Raw genomic sequence first — 26,651 nt, 5'->3', positions numbered from 1 at the left:
ATGGCTGATAAGTTTTTCAACCCCATTTTTCCGCCTTCTCCCCGTAACCTGCGATCCCCTTACCAATCAAGAACCTATCTATCTTGGTCTTAAATACACTCAATGACCTGGCCTCCGCAGCCTTCTGTGGCAATGAATTCCATAGGTTCACCACTCTCTGGCTAAAGACGTTTCTCCTCATTTCCGTTCTAAAAGGTCTTCCCTTTACTCTGAGGCTGTGCCCTCGGGTCCTAGTCTCTCCTACTAATGGAAACGTCTTCCCCACGTCCACTCTATCCAGGCCTTTCAGTATTCTGTAAGTTTCAATCAGATCTGCCCTCATCCTTTTAAACTCCATCGAGTATAGATCCAGAGACCTCAAATGTTCCTCATATGTTAAGCCTTTCATTCCTGGGATCGTTCTCGTGAACCACCTCTGGACCCTCTCCAGGGCCAGCACATCCTTCCTGAGATACGGGGCCCAAAATTGCTCACAATATTCTAAATGTGGTCTGACCAGAGCCTTATAAAGCCTCAGCAGCACATCCCTGCTTTTATATTCTAGTCCTCTCGAAATATCCTCTCGAAGTAACTGCCAACGTTGCATTTGCCTTCCTAACTACCACATCAACCTGCAAGTTAACCTTAAGAGAATCCTGGACTAGGACTCCTAAGCCCCTTTGCACTCCAGATTTCTGAATTCTCTCCCCATTTAGAAAATAGTCAATGCCTCTATTCTTCCTACCAAAGTGCATGACTTCACACTCCCCCACGTTGTATTCCATCTGCCACTTCTTTGCCCATTCTCCTAACCTGTCCAAATCCTTCTGCAGCCTCCCCGCCTCCTCAATACTATCTGTCCCTCCACCTATCTTTATATCATCTGCAAACTTAGCTAGGGATGCCCTCAGTTCCTTCATCTAGATCATTAATGTATGAAGTGAAAAGTTGTGGTCCCAACACTGACCCCTGTGGAACTCCACTAGTCACCGGCCGCCATCCTGAGAAGGACCCCCTTATCCCCACTCTCTGCCTCCTGCCAGACAGCCAATCTTCTATCCATGCTAGTACCTTGCCTCTAACACCATGGGCTCTTATCTTACTGAGCAGCCTCCTGTGTGACACCTTGTCAAAGGCCTTCTGGAAGTTCAAGTAGATAACATCCATTGGCTCTCCTTTGTCTAACCTACTCGTTCCCTCCTCAAAGAATTCTAACGGATTTGTCAGGCATGACCTCCCCTTGATGAAACCATGCTGACTTTGCCCTATTTTACCACCATTTCCAAGTATTCTGAAATCTCATCCTTAATAATGGACTCTAAAATCTTACCAACGACTGAGGTCAGGCTAATTGGCCTATAATTTCCTGCCTTTTGCCTCGCTCCCTTCTTAAACAGGGGGGGTTACATTAGCGATTTCCAGTCCTCTGGGACCCTCCCTGACCCCAGTGATTCCTGCAAGATCACCACTAACACCTCCACTATCTCTTCAGCTATCTCCTTCAGAACTCTGAGGTGTAATCCATTTGGTCCAGGTGATTTATCCACCTTCAGACCTTTCAGTTTTCCTAATACCTTCTCCTTGGTAATGGCCACCATACTCACCTCTGCCCCCGACTCTCTTGAATTTTGTTACTCGTGTCTTCCTCTGTGAAGACTGCCGCAAAGTACCGATTCAGTTCCTCCTTGGGCCTGAAATTCTGGAATTCCCTCCCTAAACCTCGTACTTTCACTTCTCTCCTCCTTTAAGACCCTCCTTAAAAGCAACCTCTTTGACCAAGTTTTTCATCTTGCTTTTTAATATCTCTTCCTTTGGCTAGATGTCAGTTTTTGTCTTGCGTTTCCGTGAAGCGCCTTATGATGTTTTTCTGCTCTAAAGGTGCTATGCAAATGGAAGTCCTAAAGAAGAGTCTGACTGAACTTGAAATGTTAACTCTGTTTTTCTCTCCACAGATGCTGTGCCAGACCTGCTGAGATTTTCCAGCACTTTTTGTTTTATATTATTTATGCAAATGGGTGTTGGCTGGGTTTTTCTGGCCCCGCCCGGCAGTGGACTTTTGGCTGGCCCGCGGCAGGTCCTGCCACGGCAGGGCCAGAAAATCCTGGCTGTTGGTTTTGTTGCAGTTCATTAACTGAGTAGAATTAGCTTATTGCCTAAGCACTTCAGTGTACCTTCAGAAGACAGGTGGATCTTCGTAATTTTGATCTGCTAACCACACTCCTATGATAGGCTGTGCGTTCTGGCGAATAGGCATAACTAATGATTCCTAAGCTCTATAGTTCATATTGCAAGAGCATTTAATTTCCACTGACTACAAAATGTCAATATTTGTTTTTGAACTCCTTGTCGATCTGTTACTTATTTTCTGTAAATGATAGTTTTCATTGTTTAGCTGGAGAGATGTATGTATTTTCGAGACTTCTGTTTATCATGCCTTTTTCTTGTTTTCACAATCTAGTAATGCCTTTATGACATTGTTTAATTCCGAATATGTAACTCTATTACCTGCTATTCAATCCTGCTGCCACCATGACTCCAATCTTTTGCAACAAAAATTAAGTTGGTCAGTTTTCAGGCAGTACATGATAATTTACTAGAGAAGCTATCGCAGCCTAAATGTTATCCCATTCTGGAAAGAGGGAAATTTAGGTACTTGTTAGGGTTTATAAATAGAAATCTACATGGTAGCAACTAAATACTTTATTGATAATTCTTTCAGGTTGACTTATAGAAGTTCTTTGAAGAAATTCCACCATGTGTGGCTGCTTTCAGATATTAGGAAGGCATTATCTTATCCCTCTTCATTTTACAGTTTGCCTATCAATCTTTGCCTTTCAATCAATCAGTAGGAACAGTAGAGGAGCTACAGTTAATTAGTTTTTTTAAAAAAAGCAGAAGTTTTGGATAATTTTTGTTGCCCCTCCATTAAATGTTGTTTCACTGATGCATTAGCCTCTCTCAGATGTAGTGTTGTGTGTTCATATGCTTGTGCTCTGCATTGTGTTTTCAGGGGTAAAAAGAAAGAGAACTTTCAAACATTTGTAGAGATTTAGAGGTTAATCTGTTCTTCTTCTTTCAAATACCTAACAGCCTGGATAAAGCACTCCATTCAGTGGGTTTTGATTCTGGATTTATAATATTTGAAACCAACTTGGCAAATCCTTTGAATGAGTTGCTGCTTGTTCTACAGACAGTAAGTACAATCATATTACAAGACTGCAAGGTGCATTGCACAATAAAATGCTGCAGTAAATACTGATCATTTTCCTGTAACCAGTTATTGATTTATTTCTTTTGGGCTATTAAATCCTTACTAGTTCTCACACTGCTGTTGATTTCAGTAGATGGTCCACCAATGCCTTATATCCCCCCCCCCCCATCTTGGGTTATTTCCTGCAGCTTGGCTTATATTCACACTGTTATTTTCCTTCCCTAGTATACTGGTCTTACATTTATCCACATGAAATCCCATTTTCCAACTTCAGTACACCCCTATAATCTGTTTACATCCCATTGTATTTTGTTTTCATGCTCCCTTTTGTTTAAACCTCCGTCCTTCTCCATTCCTCTTCATTTCCACACTGCAATGACCTTCTGCAAATTTGAGACAGTTTTCCTTCTGCCTCAGCTCCAAGTCATTTATATAAATCGTAGAGAATAGTGGCCCCAGCACTGATCCAGTGGCACCCCATTTGTGACCTCTTATCACCTCAATGCAGCTTGATCCATAACCACACTTCACTTTCTCTCTAGTTTAGCTAATTTTTACTCCACTTCAGGTTGCACCCCATTTCCATAGTTCACCGTCTTGTTGATTGACCACTTTTATACCAAAGTATCAAAAATCCTATTGAAATTGCATCTAGAGTACTGAATAAAATGAATTGATTAATGATCTGAATTAAGCAACACTAATAACCCTGCAAATTAGAACTCTAGAAATTGAATTAGCCAAGTATTAATTGAGTAGACTCTGCAGTACTTCTGTTGAATTTATGTACCACCATGATCTTGAACTGCAGTGAATGTGTTAAGCAAAAGAGCTCCCTCTCATAAATCCATGCTGACTCCCTCAAATCAGCCAATATCTATCAAGGTATTTCCTTACAGTTTCTCTGCCATCCTGTCACATCCAGACATGAATCGTAGTGGACAATTAACTAACTCACTGGAGGAGGAGGCTCCACAAATATCTCCACATTCAGTGATGGGGGAGCCCAACACATCAGTGCAAAAGATAAGGCTGAAGGATTTGCTACACTCTTCAGCCAGAAGTGCCAAGTGGATGATCCATCTCAGCCTCCTCCGGAGGTCCCCAGCATCACAGATGTCAGTCTTCAGCCAATTCGATTCACTCCACATGATATCAAGAAACTGCTGATGGCACTGGATAGTGCAAAGGCTATGGACCCTGACAATATTCCGGCAATAGTACTGAAGACTTGTGCTGCAGAACTTGCCGTGCTCCTAGCCAAGTTGTTCCAGTACAGCTACAACACTGGCATCTACCCGGCTATGTGGAAAAATGCCTAGGTGTGTCCTGTACACACAAAGCAGGACAAATCCAACCCAGCCAATTACCACTCCATCAGCCTATTCTTGATCATCAATAAAGTAATGGAAAGACTGATCACTTGCTTAGCAAAAACCTGCTCATTGACGCCCAGTTTGGATTCCACAAGAGCCACTCAGCTCCTGACCTCAGTACAGCCTTGGTTCAATCATGGACAAAAGAGCTAAATTCCCAAGGTGAGATTAACTGCTCTTGACATCAAGGCCACATTTGACCGAGTGGGGCACCAAGGAGCCCTAGCAAAACTGGAGTCAATGGGAATCGGGGGAAAACTCTCCACTGGTTGAAGTCATACCTAGCACAAAGGAAGATGGTTATGGTTGGTGGAGGTCGGCCATCTCAGCTCCAGAACATCACTGCAGGAGTTCCTCAGCTTAGTGTCCTCAGCCCAATCATCTTCAGCTGCTTCATCAATGACGTTTCTCCCATCATAAGGTCAGAAGTGAGGATGTTTGCTGATGATTGTACAACGTTCAGCACCATTCATAACTCCTCAGATACTGAAGCAGTCCATGCCCAAATACAGCAAGACCTGGACAATATCCAGCTTTGGGCTGACAAGCGGCAAGTAACATTCATGCCACAGAAGTGTCAGTCAATGACATCTCCAACAAGAGAGAATCTTAACCATCGCCCCATGACATTCAGTGGCATTACCATCGCTGAATCCCCCACTAACAACATCCTGGGGTCACCATTGCCCAGAAATTAAACTTGACTAGCCGTGTACATACTGTGGCTACAAGAGCAGGTTCAAGGCTAGGAATCGTGCGATGAGTAACTCACCACCTGACTCCCCAAAGCCTGTCCACCATCTACAAGGCACAAGTCAAGAGTGTGTTGGAATACTCTCCACTTGCCTAGATGAGTGCAGCTCCCACAACACTCAAGAAGCTTGACACCATCCAAGACAAAGCATCCCGCTTGATTGGCACCACATCCACAACAATCACTCTCTCCATCACCGACGCACAGTAGCAGCAGTGCGTACCATCTACAAGATGCACTGCAGGAATTCACCAAGGCTCCTTAGACAGCACCTTTCAACCCCACGACCACTCCCATCTGGAAGGACAAGGGCAGCAGATAGATAGGAACACCATCACCTGGAAGTTCACCTCCATGTCACTCACCATCCTAACTTGGAAATATATCGCCGTTCCTTCACTGTTGCTGGGTCAAAATCCTGGAACTCTCTCCCTAACAGCACTGTCAGTGTACCTGTTCCACATGGACTGCAGTGTTTCAAGATGGCAGCTCACCACCACCTCTCAAAGGGTAATTAGGGATGGGCAAGAAATGCTGGCCCAGCCAGCGAAGCCCACATCCCGTCAATGAATAATAATAAAAAATTACCACTCTTTCAGGTTTCATTCTAAAACTTGGCGAACAGCAGATATTGGAGTCATTGTCCTGTAGTTTACTAAATTTCTTACCCACTTTTAAAGATTAATATAGCTAGTTTCCAATCCTTGGTTTTACACTTGTTTCTAATGATTCTTAAAAACATATGTTTGGAAGGATATGATTCTCCTTTGCTATCCAATACTCTTAATTCTCTAATTATAGTGTCTTATGCTACTTTACATTCCTCAGCCTGTCAATGATTGAAAATGAAATAAAACTGAGCCTCAAATGCCTACACCCTATATATTAAAATAAAAACTGAAACATAAGAGTGTTACCATAGATGCCAGGGTATGAGTCAACCATTGAAGCCCTGAAAATCCCTCCAAAAACAGGGATGGCTTTGTACACTGAATGTAAAAGTGAACCACCAATGTGGGTTGTAGCCATCTTTGTCATTTGCCACATAGGGTCTGCTCTGTGTGGGCATATCTTACTCCTGTGCATCTTTGCAGCATAGCCCTGTATTGCCTGTCTGATCCCTTGCAACCGGTTATAAGGTTTTGGTAAGTAAAACATGCATTTGTGGGTGTAAACATGCAGTGAGGCTGACTACCAGTCGATTTATTTGCCGAGAAATGGTGTGTTATACACAGTGACCTATGGTATTTAAGACCATCTCACCCTGAGTTTCAGAAAGGTTTAAAACATTCAGGATGGTTCATACTCAACTATTTTGTAAATACTTTTAGTACTGTAGGGACAGAATTTTCCCGTTGCCGTGCAGGGTCCGCGCATAAAATGACACGCAGTGACGTCGGGCGAGCATCCCGATGTCACCGCATGCGATCGCGATATTTCGCTGGGCAGGCACGCAATGATGTCCGACACGAGCCTGCCATTAATTAACGGTCACTTAAGGCCCTTGACTCCCCAATCGACAGCGATTTTTTGGCACCCATGTAATCTTTGGCTCAGCGCAACGGGCAGGCGGGTAGGACACATTTGTATAAACCTCATCCACAGGCGGGATAAGAGGCTCACTGGGGTCGCGAGTGTGCACAGTCAAGCATTTATTTTTGAAAGTTTTTGAAACTTGTCTGTGTGAACTGCAGCACTTCAAAACGCATACCAGGTGCTTTTTCTGGACTCTTAACCTTCAGGTCCGCACTCTGCAGTGGATAATCTTTTCTGGGCTTGCAGGTTTCAGGAAGCCTTCCCTTGGCCTGGGAATGGGAGCTGAACTATCCACTGGAGGCAGCTCCTCTGTCGAGGAAGGGAGGGCTAAAAGGGGGAGGAGGCCAGGAGTGCACATTTAGCTTCTAGGGGAGCCACCTTCGGGACGACAGGCACAGGTACAAGAGGCGCAGGGCCAAAAGGTAGTCCAAGGCAGAAGGGGCCCCAGAAGATGCCTCTATCCTGCTGCCAGTGCATACAGGCAGTGAAGCAGCTACCTCAAATATGTCTGAGGTGCAGTTCCGAAGGAGGCTCCATCTCTCAAGGGAGGCAGTCAACTATATCTGTCAGATGATAGGGCTGAGATCTCCGCTAACTGTGTGGGTGGTCACCTCATGCCAGTGGCTCTGAAGGCCACGGCTGCCCTCAAATTCTATGCCTTTGGCTCCTTCCAGAAGTTAGTGGGTCTGCCACTTTGCATCTTTGCGGTGTCTGCCAATCAGCTGTCCACACTTGTGTCAAGCAGATTACAGATGCTTTGTTCAGGTGTGCATTAACCTACTGACCTCGTCTCCTCAGGAGATCTTCCTTCCACAGCTTTCAACCTGATAGTCTCCCAACCTCGGATGGCCCGCTTCTACCTCCTACCCAAAATCCACAAATAGGACTGTCCCGGCAGACCGATCGTGTCAGCCTGTTCCTGCCCCATGGAACTCATTTCTTGCTATCTTGACTCCATTCTCTCTTCCCTTGTCCAGTCCCTTCCCACCTACATCCATGATTCCTCTGACACCCTACATCATATCAACAATTTCCAGTTCCCTGGACCCAACCGCCGCCTCTTCACCATGAACCTCCAACCCCTCTACATCTCCATCCCCCACCGGGATGGTCTGATGGCTCTCCGCTTCTTCCTCGAACAGAGGCCCGAACAATCCCCATCCACCACTACTCTCCTCCGTCTGGCTGAACTTGTTCTCACACTGAACAATTTCTCCTTAAACTCCTCACACTTCCTTGAAATAAAAGGTATGGCTATGGGTACCCGCATGGGCCCCAGCTATGCCTGTCTCTTTATGGGGTATGTGGAACATCCTTGTTCCAGTCCTACTCTGGCCCCCTCCCACAATTCTTTCTCTGGTTCATCGATGATTACTTCGGTGCTGCTTCATGCTCTCGTCTGGACCTGGAAAAATGTATTAATTTTGCTTCCAATTTCCACCCCTCCATCATTTTCACATGGTCCATCTCTGACACTTCTCTTCCCTTCCTTGATCTCTCTGTCTCAATTTCTGGTGATAGACTGTCCACCAATATCCATTACAAGCCTACCGACTCCCATAGCTACTTTGACTACAGCTCCTCACACCCCACTTCCTGTAAGGACTCCATCCCATTCTCTCAGTTCCTTTGCCTCCGTTGCAGCTGTTCTGATGATGCCACTTTCAAAAACAGTTCCTCTGACATGTCCTCCTTTTTCCTTAACTGAGGTTTTCCACCCATGGTAGTTGACAGGGCCTTCAATCGTGTCCGGCCCATCTCCCGCGCATCCGCCCTCACACCTTCTTCTCCCTCCCAGAGACATGATAAGGTCCCCCTTGTCCTCACTTATCACCCCACCAGCCTCCGCATTCAAAGGATCATTCTCCGCCATTTCAGCCAAGTCCAGCATGATGCCACCACCAAATACATCTTCACCACCCCCCCCCTCCCCCCCGGCGATATTCCACAGGGATCGTTCCCTCCGGGACACCCTGGTCCACTCCTCCATCACCCCCTACACCTCAACCCCCTCCCATGGCACCTTCCCATGCAACCGCAGAAGCTGCAACACCTGCCCCTTTACTTCCCCTCTCCTCACCGTTCAAGGGCCCAAACACTCCTTTCAAGTGAAGCAGCATTTCACTTGCACTTCCCTCAACTTAGTCTACTGCATTCGTTGCTCCCAATGCGGTTTCCTCTACATTAAAGAGACCAAACGCAGACTGGGTGACTGCTTTGCAGAACACCTTCGGTCTGTCCGCAAGCATGACCCAGACCTCCCTGTCGCTTGCCATTTCAGCACTCCATCCTGCTCTCATGCCCACATGTCCATCCTTGGCCTGCTGCAACGTTCCAGTGAAGCCCAACGCAAACTGGAGGAACAGCACCTCATCTTCCGACACGGCACTTTACAGCCTTTCGGACTGAATATTGAATTCAACAATTTTAGATTATGAACTCTCTCTCCTCCATCCCCACCCCCTTTCTGATTTTTCCCCCTCCTTTTTGTTTTTTTCCAATAATTTATATAGATTTTTCTTTTCCCATCTATTTCCATTATTTTTAAATGTATTTCCATCCATTGTTTTATCTTTACCTTTTAGCCTTTTTTGATTCTTTCACCCCACCCCACCCCCACTAGGGCTATCTGTACCTTTCTTGTCCTGCTTTCTACCCTTAATTGGCACATTCCTCAGATAATATCACCACTTTCAACACCTCTTTGTCCTTTTGTCTGTGATATCTTTTGGTTGTCTCCACCTATCACTGGCCATCTATCCAGCCTCTTGTTCCAACTCCCCCTCCCCCCCCTTAAAGCAGCTTATATTTCACCCCTTTTCTATTTTTCCTTAGTTCTGTTGAAGAGTCATGCGGACTCGAAAAGTTAACTGTGCTCCTCTCCGCAGATGCTGCCAGATCTGCTGAGTTTTTCCAGGTATTTTTGTTTTTGCTTGCCAGTCCTCACATGCACTGCTGCGTTATGAGCATTCTTCTCCTGAAAATGAGAGACGAGCATTGATTAGTACAAATTGCACGTGGACACTCTTCGCGCACAGCCCACCCCAGCCAGAGTGGGACATCTCAGGGTTCCAGTGCTGCCTTCACCCGGCTGCTGCCGAACACTCACACAAAGATGCTAGGCCTGCTCCCCACCCCCTCACCCCCCTAATGGACATATGCTATCTACATCACATTAGACACCACATGGTATATCCTTCATAGCAAGGAGGCCTAAGCATGTGGAGCGCCGCAGAAGGTTCCGCACCACACCACCTTGAAGCTCACCCCCCCCCAAACTACCACCACCACCACCATGTCATCACCCTGACTTGGACATGTCGTGGACTTCAAACACAGTGCCTACCTAGGTGCAGCTCCTCCAGGTTGCCCCCAAACCAGTCATGTTGGACTCAGTGTAACACATGCTGCGGGGGAAAAACACATCTCTTCATCACCCTTTCAGACTGACCTCAGCATAGGCAATATCTACTGACCCACCCAGCAACGGACAAATGCCATCAATGATTCAATGCAGTCACTACACTCACACTTGGGGGGGGGGTGGTGCAGCAGTGGGGTGTAAGCTGACTTGTTGGGTTAAATGACCAATGCCAACATGGTACTCACCCTGCCAGAGCGCAGCAAGTCTTTGAAGTGCTTAGACACTGGATCCAGGTTCATTGCACCACGTCGCAGGAGCTCACCACCTCCTCCCCGGCATGCTTCGTCATGTGGGGGATCACCTCCTCCAATCCTGGAGAACTAGTGCCTCCCGCCACCTCCTCGAGGAAGGCAGCAAGGCAGTCATCTGAAAAATATGGGGCACACTGGCTTCCCGCCCTACCCTCCAGCCTGGCCTGTCCCGCTGCCCTATCCTCCAGCCTGACCTGCTCTGCTGGCCTACACTCTGGACTGGCCTGCTGACCAGAAGCCCCCTGGTGAGCCCTTACACCTACCATCGTGAGCAGCCTTTGCAAAGGCTGCCAGCGCTTCAAATAAACAGGCTGCCAGGCCATGCTCGGATCCGGCGGATAGTGCACTCCTGCCACCACCCGCCCACTCCTGCTATCCTCGGGAGTCATGCATTACACTGGGCGGGCCTTAATTGGCCTGCCCACATAAAATGGCGGCATGGACCCGATTGCGGGCAGCAATCAGGTCCGCGCCTGCCCACCCACTCTGCCACTCCCACCCCCCCAACCAACCAACCAACCAGAAAATTCAGCCCTAGGTTCTTTGTGTTTAAAAAATAAGCCTTATTTGTTGAGCGATGCATTCAACTAAGATTGTCCCCCAATTTTGCTTTACCCTTTATTTCCTCCTTGCATTTCTTCTAAGTATTGGTCTTTTTTCATTTTGGACCATGGGTGGGGACTTTATTTGGGCTATTCACCATGACATCATGAAAACCAATGCCACCCTTCTCCAGGGAGGTGGCATTAACTAAGCGGATCTCACTGGATAAGTAATCAAACAGGAACCTCAACTGCTTTTATCTTTGTTCTCCCACCAGAGATGATCAGGCTAACTGTAAGATCTCTCAACTAAAACAAGCACTTCTAGACTAGAAATGGACCCCAAAACCTCCTTGGTCTATTCTTGATACAGTTATTTGAAAATTTACTGCTTAGCCCAAGTTCCAGCAAAATTGATGTTAAAGAGTAGGAAGTGGAATTGCCAAAATTGAATATCTAAATTGACCCATACTTGTGAGGACTCTGAATTAAGGTTCAGAAATAGTTATATGCATCTTTTTTTTAAGAAGTAGCATAGCTACATAGAAAGCAAAGTGCTCCTCTGTGCTTTTATACTACTCACCCATACCTACCCTACAGCTCACCACCTTGTTGCAGATTATGACTGAAGTGTGTTCGTAATGATTTGATCACCACATCAGGGTGTATGGGATGAGACTTGGGGGTGAGAGTTTCCTATTACATGACTGTTCAGATTGAGCATGTGAATAAAGATGGATTCATGTTCCTGGATGGCTGAGATACCTGACTTTTCGCTTTGTTAGTGTTCGGATTACTGGCTTTTCATGGGGCATCGAGTTCTCTTCAATACTTGCTGCTGAAATCTCTTTATTTTGCTTGTAGGACCAATGTTTTGATTGGAAAAATTAGAAAGTGTTTTCCTGTTTAGTCACATTTCCATTGCTACAGTGTTTATCTTTGTTGCTGCAGTCTGAAAACTATCCATGCTTCAAATTATTGAAGATAATCATAAACCTACACTGGAATTCCACTTGCAAGTAATTTACTTTAACTTCGTAGATATATTTTTCAATGGAATTTCACTTACCAAAGATCCAGCCAATCAAAAGTTTTGTGACAGTCTCAATTAAGGCAAGAGTCAGTAACATGGATTTTAAATGGCCTGCCACTATTCATAACAACATTGTTATTTTGCTTGTTTTGCTGCAGTTTGGTTATAAGTAACTACAGTTACAACTTACTTATTTTTATAAACACAGAACTCATATTCTTTCTTTTCCTTCCTCTCCAGGTTTTCCCATTGGACTATATCCTTATTGCTATCATCACAATGTACCTAGTCTTCACTTCCATGGCAGGGATCCGAAACATGGGCATTTGGTTTTTCTGGATAAGGGTATTTTCTCTTATTGTCGGTATGGAGTGTGCCTGCACATGGGTTGAGAAAGAGGGAGGGAAGTATGAAAAGAACAAACTAGGAACCTATCAGTAAATTTCAAAGAACGACTGGTCTTGCTATACTGCCCAATTTATGCCTACTGAGCACTATAAAATCCAGTGTATGAGCCATGCCTCTTATGTTCTCTCAGTACAAGCAGCTAACGTATTTTGACAAAATGGTAATTGTGAAATAGTGGAGCATCGTAAACAATGCTGAAAGTCATAATTTTAGGTTTTATGGCCTCTAATTTGCTCTGACAGGGAAGGTAAGGCATTTGTTCAAGGTTGTAACTACAACATCTTCAAGTTGCTTCACCTTCATAAAGATCACCACTACTTCGGCAAATCTTTTCTTAAGCTGGATATTTTCTGAATAAATAAAAGTCAAAAAGAAGTTGGAGGAAAAGGGAATTTGGTGAAATGAACTAAAGCTATTCCTTTTAAAACTTTGAAAATTGTGTGATTAGTTGCCCAGTTATTGCTATAGTATTAAGCTTACTCAAAAGTTTAAGTCCCTTTATTACTGTACTTAGCCTCAGCCTTTTAGCTCATAAGTTAATTTTTTTTAAGGAAAGAGCTCAGTGGGCCTGGAATGCCATTCTGTCATTTTATGGTTAGATTGAAATTGTGAATTCTTCAGTTTGTGTTTTGGCATTTTATGGAAAAATTTCATTTGGTGTATCAATTTGGTTTAACTGTTGTTTTAGGTAAGTGCACAAAGTATGTTTTTATATAATCTCAAATATTTGTGGTGCAGAATAATATTGAAGAATTCTGTAGTACTGATGGCAATGAGGAACATTTACTGTATAAATAACAAGTAGATATGGTGGTTTGAAAATCTCTCTTTTTCTCATCTCTTGCACCTAGCTGTACAAGATTAGACCTGGCCGAACACGGCCTCAAGCTCTTCTTTTTCTTTGCATGATTCTGCTGCTGATGGTTCTACACACGAGCTATATGATTTACAGCCTTGCACCCCAGTATGTTATGTACGGAAGTCAAAAGTATCAAGAGCATGTAAGTCTAATTATATGTTCATCCTTTTCATCATTCCAGTTCGACTTGGCTGGTCTTTATGACATCTGTCAGACCACAAGGTAAATGTGGTTGAGGGAGGCCATTTGGTTCATCTACCCAATAGCAAAAACCTTGCAGTTCCCCATCACAACATCTAATTGAGTGAATCTGAGGTTTTTGGTCTCTGCTGCCCTACCCTAAAACAATTCCAAGTATTGATCAGCTAGAGTGAAGTTTCCCCTCACGTAAGTTCTCAGTTGGCCTTTCACCAATGTTAACACATGTCCTGTTTTTCTAATGTTTTAGCAAACCTACCACAGTGTTCTGAATGTTGAGATGAAATGCCAGTTTTTCCCCCAGCCTAATTTTGTAATCCATAGTTGTTTAAAAATTGCAATACAAAAAGTGCACACTTAAGCAGAGCAAGACTTGAATAATATTAAAAGCAGTTTTAAAGGTAAAATTCATTTGCAATTTAAATATATTGGATTGCTACAACTGTACTTCTACATAGATGTAGCTGTGTGTATAGAGACTTTAAATTGCTGAAGTAAAAGCAACAAATGATGAAAGCATGCAACTGGTCTATCAATATTTGAAATGGGAGTCAAGCATTCTTGTTAAGTCTTTTCATTAAAACTGGCATGGATATACTGGAGAAGTACCTTTTTAGGAGTGATTAAAACAATTTGGGAAAGGAAGAATAACTAAAAGCAAAAAATACCCAGAAAGATTGCAAGATATTAAAACAAAAACAAATTGTTGAATATTTGTCTTTTATTTTAAGCAGTTTTATAAATGACTTGTCTAGCCTGACCATGCCAGTTTTGATTTAACTCCCCACCCAAAGCATTAACTGGTTATCTTCCTCTTTCAGATACTGACTAAGTTGATGCGCACTTACAACATTTTCTTGGTTTCTGGTTTTATAATTTTAGTCATTTGGTATTCTTCTAATACAATTTCTTCTTAATGAACATTGTTTTTGAAGTGAATAACTCAAAACACCTGGCTATAATAGTGCTCATTGGAAAAGGAATGTATAGATGACGAATGAATGAACTTGTATGTATTAGATCAAAGTTGTGACTGAACAACTTTGATCGAAAACAAGCTGCAAACACATTTGTTAGACTTGTGTAAGAGTAATGTGCTGCCTTTCAACATACGTGATAAGATTTGTCCTCATGGTTCACTATGTCCATGCATATATGGACTGCTGAAGCCACACAAAATTGATGTACCGTTACACTCTGTTTTATCAATAACGCAACGTGAATTGGCTAAATGGTTGATTGAATTACTATAGCTAGTACTTAGCAAAGTTTCCACGTAAGCAATGAAGGATTTCTTCACCTTTGCAGAGACTATATGTGACATGCTTATTGATGGCAACACCTTGTTCGTCATTTCAAACTTATTTACAAAAATGTCACTGAAGGAAGCCATTGACATCTGCGTCACGTTGGCATATAACAGCAATATATACACGCTGCCGGTTTCTGAATCTGTATTCATTGAACTTAGCAACTTTGCAAATTGAGTTCTGTTTTAATGACACCATGTATGCCCAAGAGATGGTGTAGCCATAGGTCCAACGCTCACTGACGTTTTAGCTGGTTTCCTGAGAAACACATATTAATGGAATGAACCCTAATCTCCCACCCTGTTCATATTTCCATTACATAAGTGATACGTTTGCGATCTTTGGATCTGCAGCTGCATATAACCGTTTCCTTACACACCTTAATCGACTCCATCCCACATCTAAATTCACTTTTGAAGTGGAGCAGTCTAATGCTCTCCCTTTCCTTGACGTGCTAGTTGAGAAAACCACTAGTGGGTTCTCCATTACTGCCTGCTGCAAGCCAGCTGTCAAAATACACATTAGGATTCATATAGTTCCACATGTTATAAGATTGGCATCAACAGCAATCTTATGCATAGGGCTCTAGCCATTTGCTCACTTTGCAAACTTGACACAGAAATAAAGTGCATCCAAGCTATCCTGCGGGGCAGTGGCTATCCTGATCAGATCATTGCTATCTGTGTATTGCACAAACTCGCAAATGGGCCAAAGTACCTTCAGACCTGAAGGGTGCCAAGTCTACCTTAAATTGCCCTAGAAAAGGCAAAGTTTCTCAAAAATTTGAACAATAGATTAAGCAAGCTGTTTCATACTGCTACAATATAGTTGGCAAGTGGTAGTTTCCACTGACAGGATGCTGCTGCCAGTCTAAAAAGATGTCCTCCTTACCACAAGATTGAGAAACATAGTGTATGAATTTCAGTGCCAGTGTAATGCCAGGTATGTCCCAACGATTGGATGATCAAACAACATGTTCCTTCAGTTGTTCATAATAGGTAGAGTACAGACCCTGCTAGACCAGCCCGCGCTTGCAGAACTCAAAACAAAACATCAACTGTTAGATTTGATTCTGCAATTGGGCAACATTTGCTGAACAATCCGGAGTGCACTATTAGTTATACGAACAACCAATTTAAGATAATCAGTCAAGTTCATAACGTAGCTCATTTACAGCTAACAGATGCGACAAACATTCATATGCAGGGAGCCATTCTCTGCAAACAAAGGGCATATGTTCAAGGGCCTTGGACTTTTTTTCTGGGAGCCTGAGCAGCCCATAGCTCCCCATTGCTTTCTCCATGCAACACCTCAAATATTCAGGGTCGTGTTGCAACACCTCGAACATTCAGGGTCGCATTGCAACACCTCGAACATTCAGAGTCGCATTGCCAACCAATCAGCACCCTTTTCTCCTGTAGTAAAATTTGTTGTGACCGTTTGAAATTTGGCTCTCTTGCATTTGTTCTGATGAGTGCAAATCATAAAGCTTTGGTAATATGTCTTTCTTTTCAAGTGAATGATGGTTTACAAAGATGCAAGCAAGCATCAGTCAGAGAGTTTTCAGTCAATGTGAATCAATTAACAAGCACTAGGTTGCATCTTGGGGAGATTTATTACGTTTACCAGGTTATTCTAATCTTATGTAGATTATTGCATAAATCGCATTTGAAAATATTAAGTCATTCTCGCAAAGCCAGGCACACAATGCAATTCAGCACATTGAGTGCCTGTTCACTATGAAATCAGGCACACAGGTCAGCAAGAAACCAAGATCACACTCCGGGTGGGGAACCCAAAGGGAACTGGGAAAGCTGTGCCCGAATTATCTGCTAGTCTAATTATTCTCAAACTTTCTTTAGGTTAGGTGGATATAGTGCAGCATTGAGCATCTTGGCAGTGTTCCATCTGCACAGCACCCAATCTAAATGGACACCAAGAGGAAGTTGCCATTAAAGCATATAAAATTTGAATCCTCCCTTCAACTGCCCGCCCACCTCCAAAAACCAGGACAGTGCCTGGCTACCTGACACATATTGGTCAGCCAGCACCCTTTCAGTGGCTGCTGGCATTTCTACAGTGCAGCTGTGACACTCGCAGGATATCATGAGAGACACATCCAAAGCAGTGGTAAATTATGCAAAAGGACAAGGGCAGTCCATTTGTAAGTAGGTGCTTGCTCAGGCCAAGTTGTTAGCCTTGCTGAGTGATTTTCAAAATGACATTGACCTGTTGCAGAGATTTCAGGGAAGTCTTGGAGCCCTAAATTATGAAGAGAGATTGTTGTAACTGAATTTCTTTTCAGTAAAGAAGGCTGGGGTCAGAGTGAGTGTCAAATGCTGAGAAACAGATAATGTAGCTGTAAAGCATTTAATTTGAACTAAGCATGCATTACTGATGTTTAAAATTAACAAGCCTCAGGTGAGAGTAAATAAGTTCATGGCACATTGATGCACACACCCCTGTGGTCATGGGCAGACTGCCAGCAAAAGCATTTAATGTCATTCATTGATTTCCTTGAAAAAGAGACTTGGTTATAAATAGAACTGTAGATCATAGGAAAAGTATAGATGTTGAAGATTGAGAGATTGCAACCACCTAAATTAGCTTGAACAGCTAAAATACTAAAGATATTCTGCCATTTCCAGATTAAGGAGAAAGTCTGCAAAACATTCTGCCAGGATGTTAATTAGGTTAGATTGTGGGCCACATATGAACATACGAAATAGGAGCAGTAGTAGACCACTCAGACCCTCGTGCCTGCTCTCCCATTCATTAAGATCATGGTTGATCTGTTTGTACTAAAAATTCCACATTCCCATCTACACCTGATAGCCTTTGATTCCTTTGCCTAACAAGAATATATGTACCTCCATCTTAAAGTTAGTCAGTGACCCCGCCTCCTCCATCTTCTGAGGCAGAGAGTTCCAAAGTGTCTTAACCTTCTGAGAGAAAAAATTTCTCCTCCTCTCTGTCCTAAAAGAGCATCCCCTAATTTTAAAACAGTGCCCCCTAGTTCTGGACTCACCCACAAGAAGAAACGTCCTTTCGACGTCCACCTTGTCAAGACCGTTCAGAATCTTTTATACTTCAATCAAATCATCCCTCACTCTTCTAAACTCCAGTGGAAACAAACCCAGTCTGCCCACCCTTTCCTCGTAAGACAACCCAATCATTCCAGGTATCAATCTAGTAAACCTCCTCTGAACTGCCTCCAACATTTACATCCTTTGTTAAATAAGGAGACCAAAACCAAACACAGTATTCAAGATGCGGTCTCACTAATGCCCTTTATAACTGAAGCATAACCTATTCTCACTTTTAGGTTCAATTCCTCTCGTAATGAAGGATAGCATTCCATTTGCCTTCCTGATTACTTGTTGTATCTGCATACTAACTTTTTGTGACTCATGCATGAAAACACCTGATCTAGGTGTTCCCCTGCACCTCGGAGTTCTGCAATCATTCTCCATTTAAGTAATACTGTTTTTTTTATTCTCCCTACCAAAGTGAACAACTTCACGTTTTCTCACATTGTACTTCAGGTGCCAGATTTTTGCCTGCTTACTCAACCTATCTATATCCATCTGCAACCTCCTCATGTCCTCTTCACATGGTTCATGGTCAGCAGTTGAAGTTGGGTTGATGACCCTAATGACTTTTCCCTCTTTCTTTCTTGTTAAATGAAGTAGGCTAAGAACATGATCCCTTTAAGAGTTCAGTGCCCATGTGCACATAGTATGATGGATGTGTGGCTTTTTTCTTCACCAAATGTTTTGCACAAGATCCCTTTGTGACATTTCCCAATTTCTTCTATTTCTTCTCTCCCTCTGCATAAGACTGTTTTGTTTCCTTTATAAAGGGAACCAGGAAAATGTTTCCATTTGCTGTTTAAATTCAGTCATGCTGAGTTATATTTTAAGTATTGCCTGCAATTCTTTGCAGAGTGTATCTCTAAAGTTCATAAATGATTTTATGAAATCAATTTTGGTTTAGGACGAACTATTTTTAAAAAACTGATCAGTGCGGACTCTGCTGCATAGTGTTAATTTGGTGGAAGTGAAATCTACATGATCAAGCAGCCATATCTAAAGTTAATGTTCAGCAAAAGCCTCGAACGCATTTAAATTGATTGAATGTTGCAACGTTTTCTCTTGTTTGCAAACTTTAAGTTTCTCTAATGCAATGTATACAATATTATTATTTCTGGGTTGGGCCCCTCACTAATATTGATATGTTCCTGCTCCAACTTCTGAAAAACTGTCAACTAACCAGAGAAAAACAGTGCTGCTATTTCAGGAAATCTTTTATGGGTTTTATTGGCATACAGCAACACAAATAATGTGTCTTTGTTTCATTTGTCCCAGAAGATTGGTGGCCTGTCTTCATTTCCTTCTTAGCACACAATGTTTCCCATCATTTTATCATTTTATTTTTAGAGGCGGGACATTATATGTAACAAGAACTAAGAAAGTATATCAGTCATGATAATCATGGTAATCCTACAGCAATGCATTGTTATGTTTCTCCAAGTTCTTCAGCTGATGGAGAACTATGAAGGAACAGTAACGTTCATTCAGCTAGATACCAGTAGGGAGTCAGTTATGGGGAACAGGCAGGAAAGTGGAATTAAGACCATAGTCAGATCAGCCATGATAATGAATGGTGGAGCAGGCTCAGAGGGCCAAATGGCCTGCCTACTCTTGCTCCTATTTCTTATGTTCCTACATGGTGGACAATGCGCCTCAACCTGCACAAAGTATTTTTGTTTGGATTTTATCGGTCAAGACTGGCACTCTACACTGGCCTAAGTATTAAGTTGTTCAGGTTCCCAGCTCCTAAATGCTATACCTTTTCAATTGAAGAACTTGGGTTTAGAGCCAAAGCCAACACTGCAGAGCATCACCAAAATTGACATGAGTTGGTTAATGCCAAATTTGTCTGTAGACTTAGAAAAGGGGAAATAAAGAATTTGAGGGCTAGAAATTTGTTTACATAGCACTGGGAAGACTGTGATTGGCCATTATCCTAACATCTCAAAACCAAACTAACTGATGTGACTCCAGGATTGAAAACTCATTTTATGCAGGTCCAGGCCACACACCTCAACTAAGATCAGGCCTGCAGCTGCAAGTTGAGAGCTGAACCTGTACTAATTAAAGGGCCACTCCATAAGCTGCAGGTGAGTGTTTTTCAGTAAATTTTGCTTAGGCACAGTAGATGCAAGCACTGGGCCGGGTTCTTGGAGGTACTTCTATGGTCAGGGAGAGGAGAGGGCTCCCTGACACAGGTGTGGGGACAGGTGTTGCAGTGCCTCCTGAGCTGCAAGATGACTAGGAATTGGAACAGAACAGGCAAAGCGTGGAAGCTCAGTGAGGGAAGAGGAACAGGAGGTGGCATCCTGGACTCTGTGTAAGTAGGCAGACTATGAGAGAGTAAATGGAAAAGCTCTGGTTTCTACTCCTACTACCAGCAGCCCTCAGTTCAGTTCAGTTCAGTAGCTTCCCATCCCAACCATTTAGCATTACCACCCCCCATTTCTCACACTCCATCACAATGTGCCCTTGGCTGGCAATGAACAATAAAAAAAACCATCACAGAACATCTTTATAAAGCAGCACATCCAATTATAGAACTGTTCACCCTTGTGAATTCTCTTAGTGCTTGTCTTGAGGGTGCCCTTACCTGGCCAAATGTCCTTATGAGGTGCTACCTAAAGAGGAGATGTTACACTTTCGAATCCCGCAACAACCACAGAGACTCAGGCTTCCATTTAACCGGTTTTATTCAAGCATATGCAAAGGAGCTGCAATCATTCCTAAGAATGAAGACCCAGCTCCCTGACTGATTACATTTCACTGCTTTTGTACCTTTTCTTATTATAATACATTTGAGTACATTTGTATACATCCATTTGGTAACCGAAACACCAGTTCCAAACTAACTTTAGCCTATTGAGTACATAAACATGTGCTTTTGCTAACCAATTATTCTAAAGGTGTACACATAATTATATTATCTAATCAGAATTAAAACACGTACGCAAATACCTTGATTCTTACAACTCAAAACTGTTTCTGTTTCATCAAAGCCCCATCTTTGTCCTCTGTTCATCTTCCCATATCTTAGCTAAAACCATCTGCCCGGTCCCTATGTGAGAGGGGAGTACACTTAATCTAATTTATGTCTTACTTTTGTCTCCAGTCTGACTCAAGGCTGTGCAATGTTCAGCTGGTAATCTTCAACTCTTAATATGTTTAGCAGCCATGTCTGCCTGGAGATTTTAGGGATTTTTCAGTAAATTCTTACTGTATTCTCTTTTAGCATGTTTAATTTCCCCCTAACAGTCCCCCCTTTTGGCCCTTGGCAAAGCCCAAGCTGGCCACACCTTAAGTTGAGAATCCCTCTTCTGGTCCTTCGGGTAGTCAGTCGTCCAGACCGCCAGAGGAATCCTAAACCACCCAGTTGTATAACCTAACTTTCCCTTCTCCTATCTTCTCCCTTGGAGTATGCATAGGTCGGGTAATTGTTGTGCACCTTTGGTTGGTTGCTGTCTGTGCCTGGAGAGTCCCTTTCCAGGTTTTACATTGGTAGCAGTAGAGTCTGATAGCCCATAAGACCATGATTCCTGTGACTATCATCAGACCCATTCTAACAGTCTCCCACCAATTCATCAATCTTCCAGCTGTAGCATAGTAAGTAGCTGATTGGGCTAACCTCCTGGCCGATTGGCTGGCTAAATCCAATTTGTTCTCTAGAAGCTTCTTCATACGATTGAACTATTCTTGTGGCTTCCTGCGTGGCTAGGCGTGCTATTCTGACAGGAGTTTGATCAGTGAACAATGTGTCATCCCACCAAGGGCTAAACAAGTATCCCGTGGTTCTATAATAAAAGCAAAATACTGCCAATGCTGGAAATTTAGAACAAAAACAAAAATACCTGGAAAAACTCAGGTATTTGCGGAGAGCGATACAGTTGACGTTTCGAGTCCGTATGACTCTTCATCAGAACTTCACTCTGTGGTTCTGCCTGGCAAATGGAAGTCTCCTATAGTAAAAGGATCAGTCACCTGTAGGCAAAAACTCGAGTTGCTAGCACAAAGTATGGCCCCATAAAGGAACTCAGCCTCGTTGGTCATAAAGCACCATTGAGTTGAGGGCATCTGAATTGCCTTAAATGCTTCCTGAATCAGTAAGGCAGTGAATGTAACTTTGTGTTTGTAAATACCTCCAGTGTTTGGTATGAGCACACAATGTAATTTCTTGATTCTGTACAACAATCTCTAATACTCATCAGTCCCATGTCTTTTACATAGGATGTATATCCATATAGCCCTATGTGGAATGCCATCCCCCCTTTAACTACCCCTAGGGACTCAAACCTATAGCTGTTCAGGAAAGCCCTGTTTGGATGAAGTTCTTGGGGAATGGCCATGATAAATTTTATAACTCCATCCTCCCCTCCACCTTGAGGTTGTGTAATCACCAATTCATACTGCTCCTTGCGTAGATTTGAGGTTTAATTGGTATACTGACTCGAACATGTGTTCAGGAATTGTTCCGAACCTGATATCTTCAATGTCGGATTTTACCCCATCAATTAGATCGCGCGCTAGCATATTGCATACCCTCCCTGTGGCTTGTAATTCAGCTGTGCCTATTATCCCTTCTGCAGTCGGCCTAAGGATCTGTAGCAGACCTTCTCCTGGTAACTCCACAGCTGTCAGGGCATATCCTGTCCTGCGTTTACTGAAGTGCAACCCTCGGGCAGTCTCAACGGCCACCCAGGAGGCATAATCATTTAAGCCGTGGATTTGATCTGAATTAAGCATGGAATTGGCACTCCCAAATAGCCCTCCAATATCGTCTGGTATACTTTTTAACCTAGCCTGTGTTTTTGCTGTAATTCACGGAATGATTTGAGATTTATAGTCTTTAACTACCCTCTTCATTTGGCTTCTAGCCCATTTTATGGAATTCTGGTGGCTGTGACAAGTAATATGTAACACTGACAGGAGTCCCAAAATATTGTATGTTACTTCCAAGGAGACCATAGTTACATCATGTAGTTGTGGTTTCGACTTTCCTATCCTGACTATCCCACCTGTGGGGGGACTTACTACATCTGGACATTGAGTGGGTCTTTGATATCCGTCAAAGTGAAACACCGTGTATCATAACAATCATGCCCATCTATTACGTATTTACATATTTCTTGACAATATTGTCCTTCAAGACCAGGTTCCCAAACAAAGGGAGGTAGGTCTGTCCATTCAGTGGTCATATTAATCTCTTGATACATCCAAACGCTTGTTGTTGAAAAACTGGTAGGGACCGCGTTCTTGGGTAAGTACCACCATCCCGTAAAGCTCCCGTTGTTACACTCGAGTGGTGTCAATCGAACTGGCTACCCTGGTACTGTTAAATATGAAGTACTCTTACAATTCTTTGTGATCACACGTGGGGGTCCTGTTCCCAATTGTTCGTTTGATTTGTCTGTGTAGTGACTTGATCCGTAATCCAGGTGTTGGGCTTTCTTACCCATTCCCCACTTCCTCCTTGGGTAAGTAGTACGTACTGCCCAGGGTGAAGGCAGATGTCATTATTGACTGACCGTTGGTGCTTCCCATGGCAGCGCTGATGCTCCCATGGTCAGGATCACAAGCCTGCGAAAACATTGACATTGGCTCCCGTTGCCCGGGTTATCATTGCTTCTTTCATATGATTTTAATTGAGGATAATGTTTCCATTTGCTTCCTGTTTTTGTATCCACATGTGCACGTATCACCTGTCATAATTACTTCATATGGTCCGTGCCATCTGGGTGCGGACCCAGTTCGTCCTGGGTTCATCTTGACCATTACCCTGGTCCCCACCTGAGGGCTTCGCTGCTGCTCTTCATACTTATCTGCCTCTATGTCCCTACTCATCTGTCTGTCTCTAACTTTTTCTCAACTCATGTAATTGCTTATTTAATTCCCTTACATAGTCCTGTATTCTTCCTTTAAGTGGCCCTACATCTCCTCCTCCTACTATAATTCCTTCAGGTAATTGCATGGCCCTGCTGGTCATCAATTCAAATGGGGTGAACCCGGTAGTCCTATTTGATGTAGCCCTAAGGTGCATCAGAGTGCTGGGCAACACGGTGGCCCATCTGTTCCCTGTCTCCTGAATTGCTTTGGCTATAGATGTTTTTAAAGTTAGGTTCATCCTTTCCACCATCCCTGAACTCTGGGGGTGGTAAGGAATATGGAATTTCTGTTTAATCTCCATAAGTTTACACATTTCTTTAATGACTCTCCCTGTGAAATGAGTTCCCTGATCTAAATCCATCTGGGTAGGCACCCCCACTCCTTCCAGTTTACTATCTCCTGCTGCTGTTTCATGTTGGACCTCAATTCCTTAAGCTGTCTACACTACTCTGCAATGCATCTTCTTATCCTATCTTTCAATGGCTCACTATTTTCACTTCCAGCGGCAGCTCTCTCTGGGAGCCGCTGAATTCTGCCTGTCATCAGGGTGTTAATCTTGTGGCCTTACTCTTTGTAGCTCGCAGGCACATTAATATAATCAGTAATACATCTATTTAGACTTTTCCAAGCTTTCACTTTATCTGTATCCATCTTGTGGTAAATTGTTGTTAAGTATTATTTTTCCTTACCCTTCAATTGCCTCAACTGCCGACTCTGAATAGTTTTACCTCTAAGGTTTTTTTCCCTGGCCACAATCATCCTAAGATTCTCTTGAGGTCAGCTTCTCTATTGTCTTGATTGTTTAAAATGTTTCCTTACTCTTTAGGCCAAATTAACTATTCCTTGTCAACAGGGATCTCTGTCCATAGATCTTTACTTATCTTCCCCTGTACAGTTCCAATGCCTCAGTTGATGGCCAGATTATCAAATTCAGTTCCCTTAAAGCAGTTTGTATATTATGTGCTCTTTCCCTAACTCTTTCTCCTACTTTCCTCATACCATCCTACACATGCAACAGCTACCATCTTATCTCGTTCAGATTGTCTGGAGAGACTTTACAGTCCAGTAAAGTATTCTCATAATAGTTTTAAAACAGAAATCAGGCATTGACATGTTTTGCTTCCTAATCTTCTAACAACATTTTATTGTCGCAAAAGTAACCCACTAAATTGTGTAACCCACCTTTTTTTTAGCATTATCCCAGATTCATTAACTCAGCCAAAAATTGGATTTCTGCCAAACTTTGTCAAGGTCTTGAGCTTAACTTCACATTTTGGGAACAGACTTACAAAAACAAAAGCTTACAGCATTTGATTTAGTGCCAGTTGTTGTCAAAAATTTTAATTGAAAATGAAAATTCCCTTTTGAGAATTTAATCGGGAACCAAATTGCAATTTTTTAAACTTTTTAAGAACTGTAATTTACACTATCAAAACTAAAACTCTTTCTCATATGTATTGATTTGTATCCAGATTTGAAGTCCCTTATATTTATCGACACATTCTTTATCTTTGGATAGCATCCTCGTTATTCAAAAGTAACCTGTTAAAAATTCAAATTACAGTGCTGTTGGAATGCAGATTTCCTTTCATATTTAATCCATCTCTTCAAAAGAAACCCCTTTTTATCCATTGGAACCACCATGTGTTTATGTATTTTGGTTTTTCTAGGATCCTTATGAATTTCAGGTAATTTTTTTTTCCCTCAGAATTTTAGAATACCAACTCGTATATATCAATCCCAATCAGCTTGGAAGCTGATAAGGGTTATTCCCTAGTCTGCAAGGGTGTGGTACCAAGGTTGGTTCATCTCAAACAAAAGCAAACCCTGTTTTATCTTTACAATACCTTCAAATTGTGATTTTTGCCAGAAATCTCAACTCAAACCTTATACTCAAAACTTTGCAATGTTTGAGTACACTTTTCCTTTAATCTAATATGTGGCTTTCGACTCTAAAGTGCTGAACTACACACACACATGACAATTTAAGGAAGAAATCACATACAAATGCATCTTGCACACAAACAAACACATACATCAAGGTATGTATTTACATTCCTATGATATTGAACTCAACTCTAAAAGAAACTTCAAGTAGCAGTGGGGGGAATAAAGGGATCTTGGAGGGTCCACCTATAGGGACAATCAAACTGGCTGAAGCTCACATTTCCACTACTTCTGCCTGTCACTGCTCACTAACCCCCTAAGCGTACCCCTTTCTCTCTCTCTCTCTCTCCTCAGCACAAACAGCTCTTGAAACTTAGATTAATTCATTTCTTTTAAATTACAAAAATTCAGTAGAGGACCTTTCAGGCCCCCATTTTCCTTCCACATATTCCCAATATCTGTTGGTGGCCTCTGGGAGAAATTGGTCTGCCGCTGCGACCGGCGCAACTCGACCAAGATATTTCTGTATTAGTTTAGCTTGTTGCAGATACAGACTCAAAACGAGTACTGTAGCTTTCTCAGTTTTATCATTAACCTGAGTTTTCCACCACTCAGAGTGTGACAATGGATCGCCCAGCTGCCAACCTTGTTTCATTTTGCTGATCAGCTTTCTGTGCTTCCTGGCAAGGTGAAGGGATATGGTTCCTTCACCTCCCCATTCTGCAACGAACTCGAGTTCAGTCTTCTCGGCCATATCCATACACACACACTAAATGGTGACACACACTAAAACAGGGACCCACAGTTCCCCCGAGATCTGAGTCTCCTGAGGTTCAATCGCCCCACACTAAAACAGGAACCCACAGTTGCCCCGAAATCTGAGGCTCAATCACCCCAACTAAAACAGGGAC

General features: G+C 42.9%; 1 protein-coding gene across 2 annotated transcripts in view; it reads left to right on the top strand.

Annotated features, from left to right (window-relative positions):
- The window catches only part of lmbrd1 (LMBR1 domain containing 1), a 230,268-nt gene that overhangs the window by 160,233 nt on the left and 43,384 nt on the right, over positions 1-26,651 (top strand). For both annotated transcript variants that reach the window (XM_041188279.1, XM_041188277.1), the window contains exons 11-13: positions 3,070-3,172; positions 12,347-12,451; positions 13,366-13,515. In XM_041188279.1, coding sequence (XP_041044213.1) covers positions 3,070-3,172; positions 12,347-12,451; positions 13,366-13,515 — 358 coding nt within the window. The remainder of the gene's footprint in view (positions 1-3,069; positions 3,173-12,346; positions 12,452-13,365; positions 13,516-26,651) is intronic.

The sequence above is a fragment of the Carcharodon carcharias genome, chromosome 5 (assembly GCF_017639515.1).
Source record: "Carcharodon carcharias isolate sCarCar2 chromosome 5, sCarCar2.pri, whole genome shotgun sequence".
NCBI classification, from domain to species: Eukaryota; Metazoa; Chordata; class Chondrichthyes; order Lamniformes; family Lamnidae; genus Carcharodon; species Carcharodon carcharias.
Note: the sequence above shows the minus strand (reverse complement) of the source record. Positions and strands in the feature narration are given on the sequence as shown.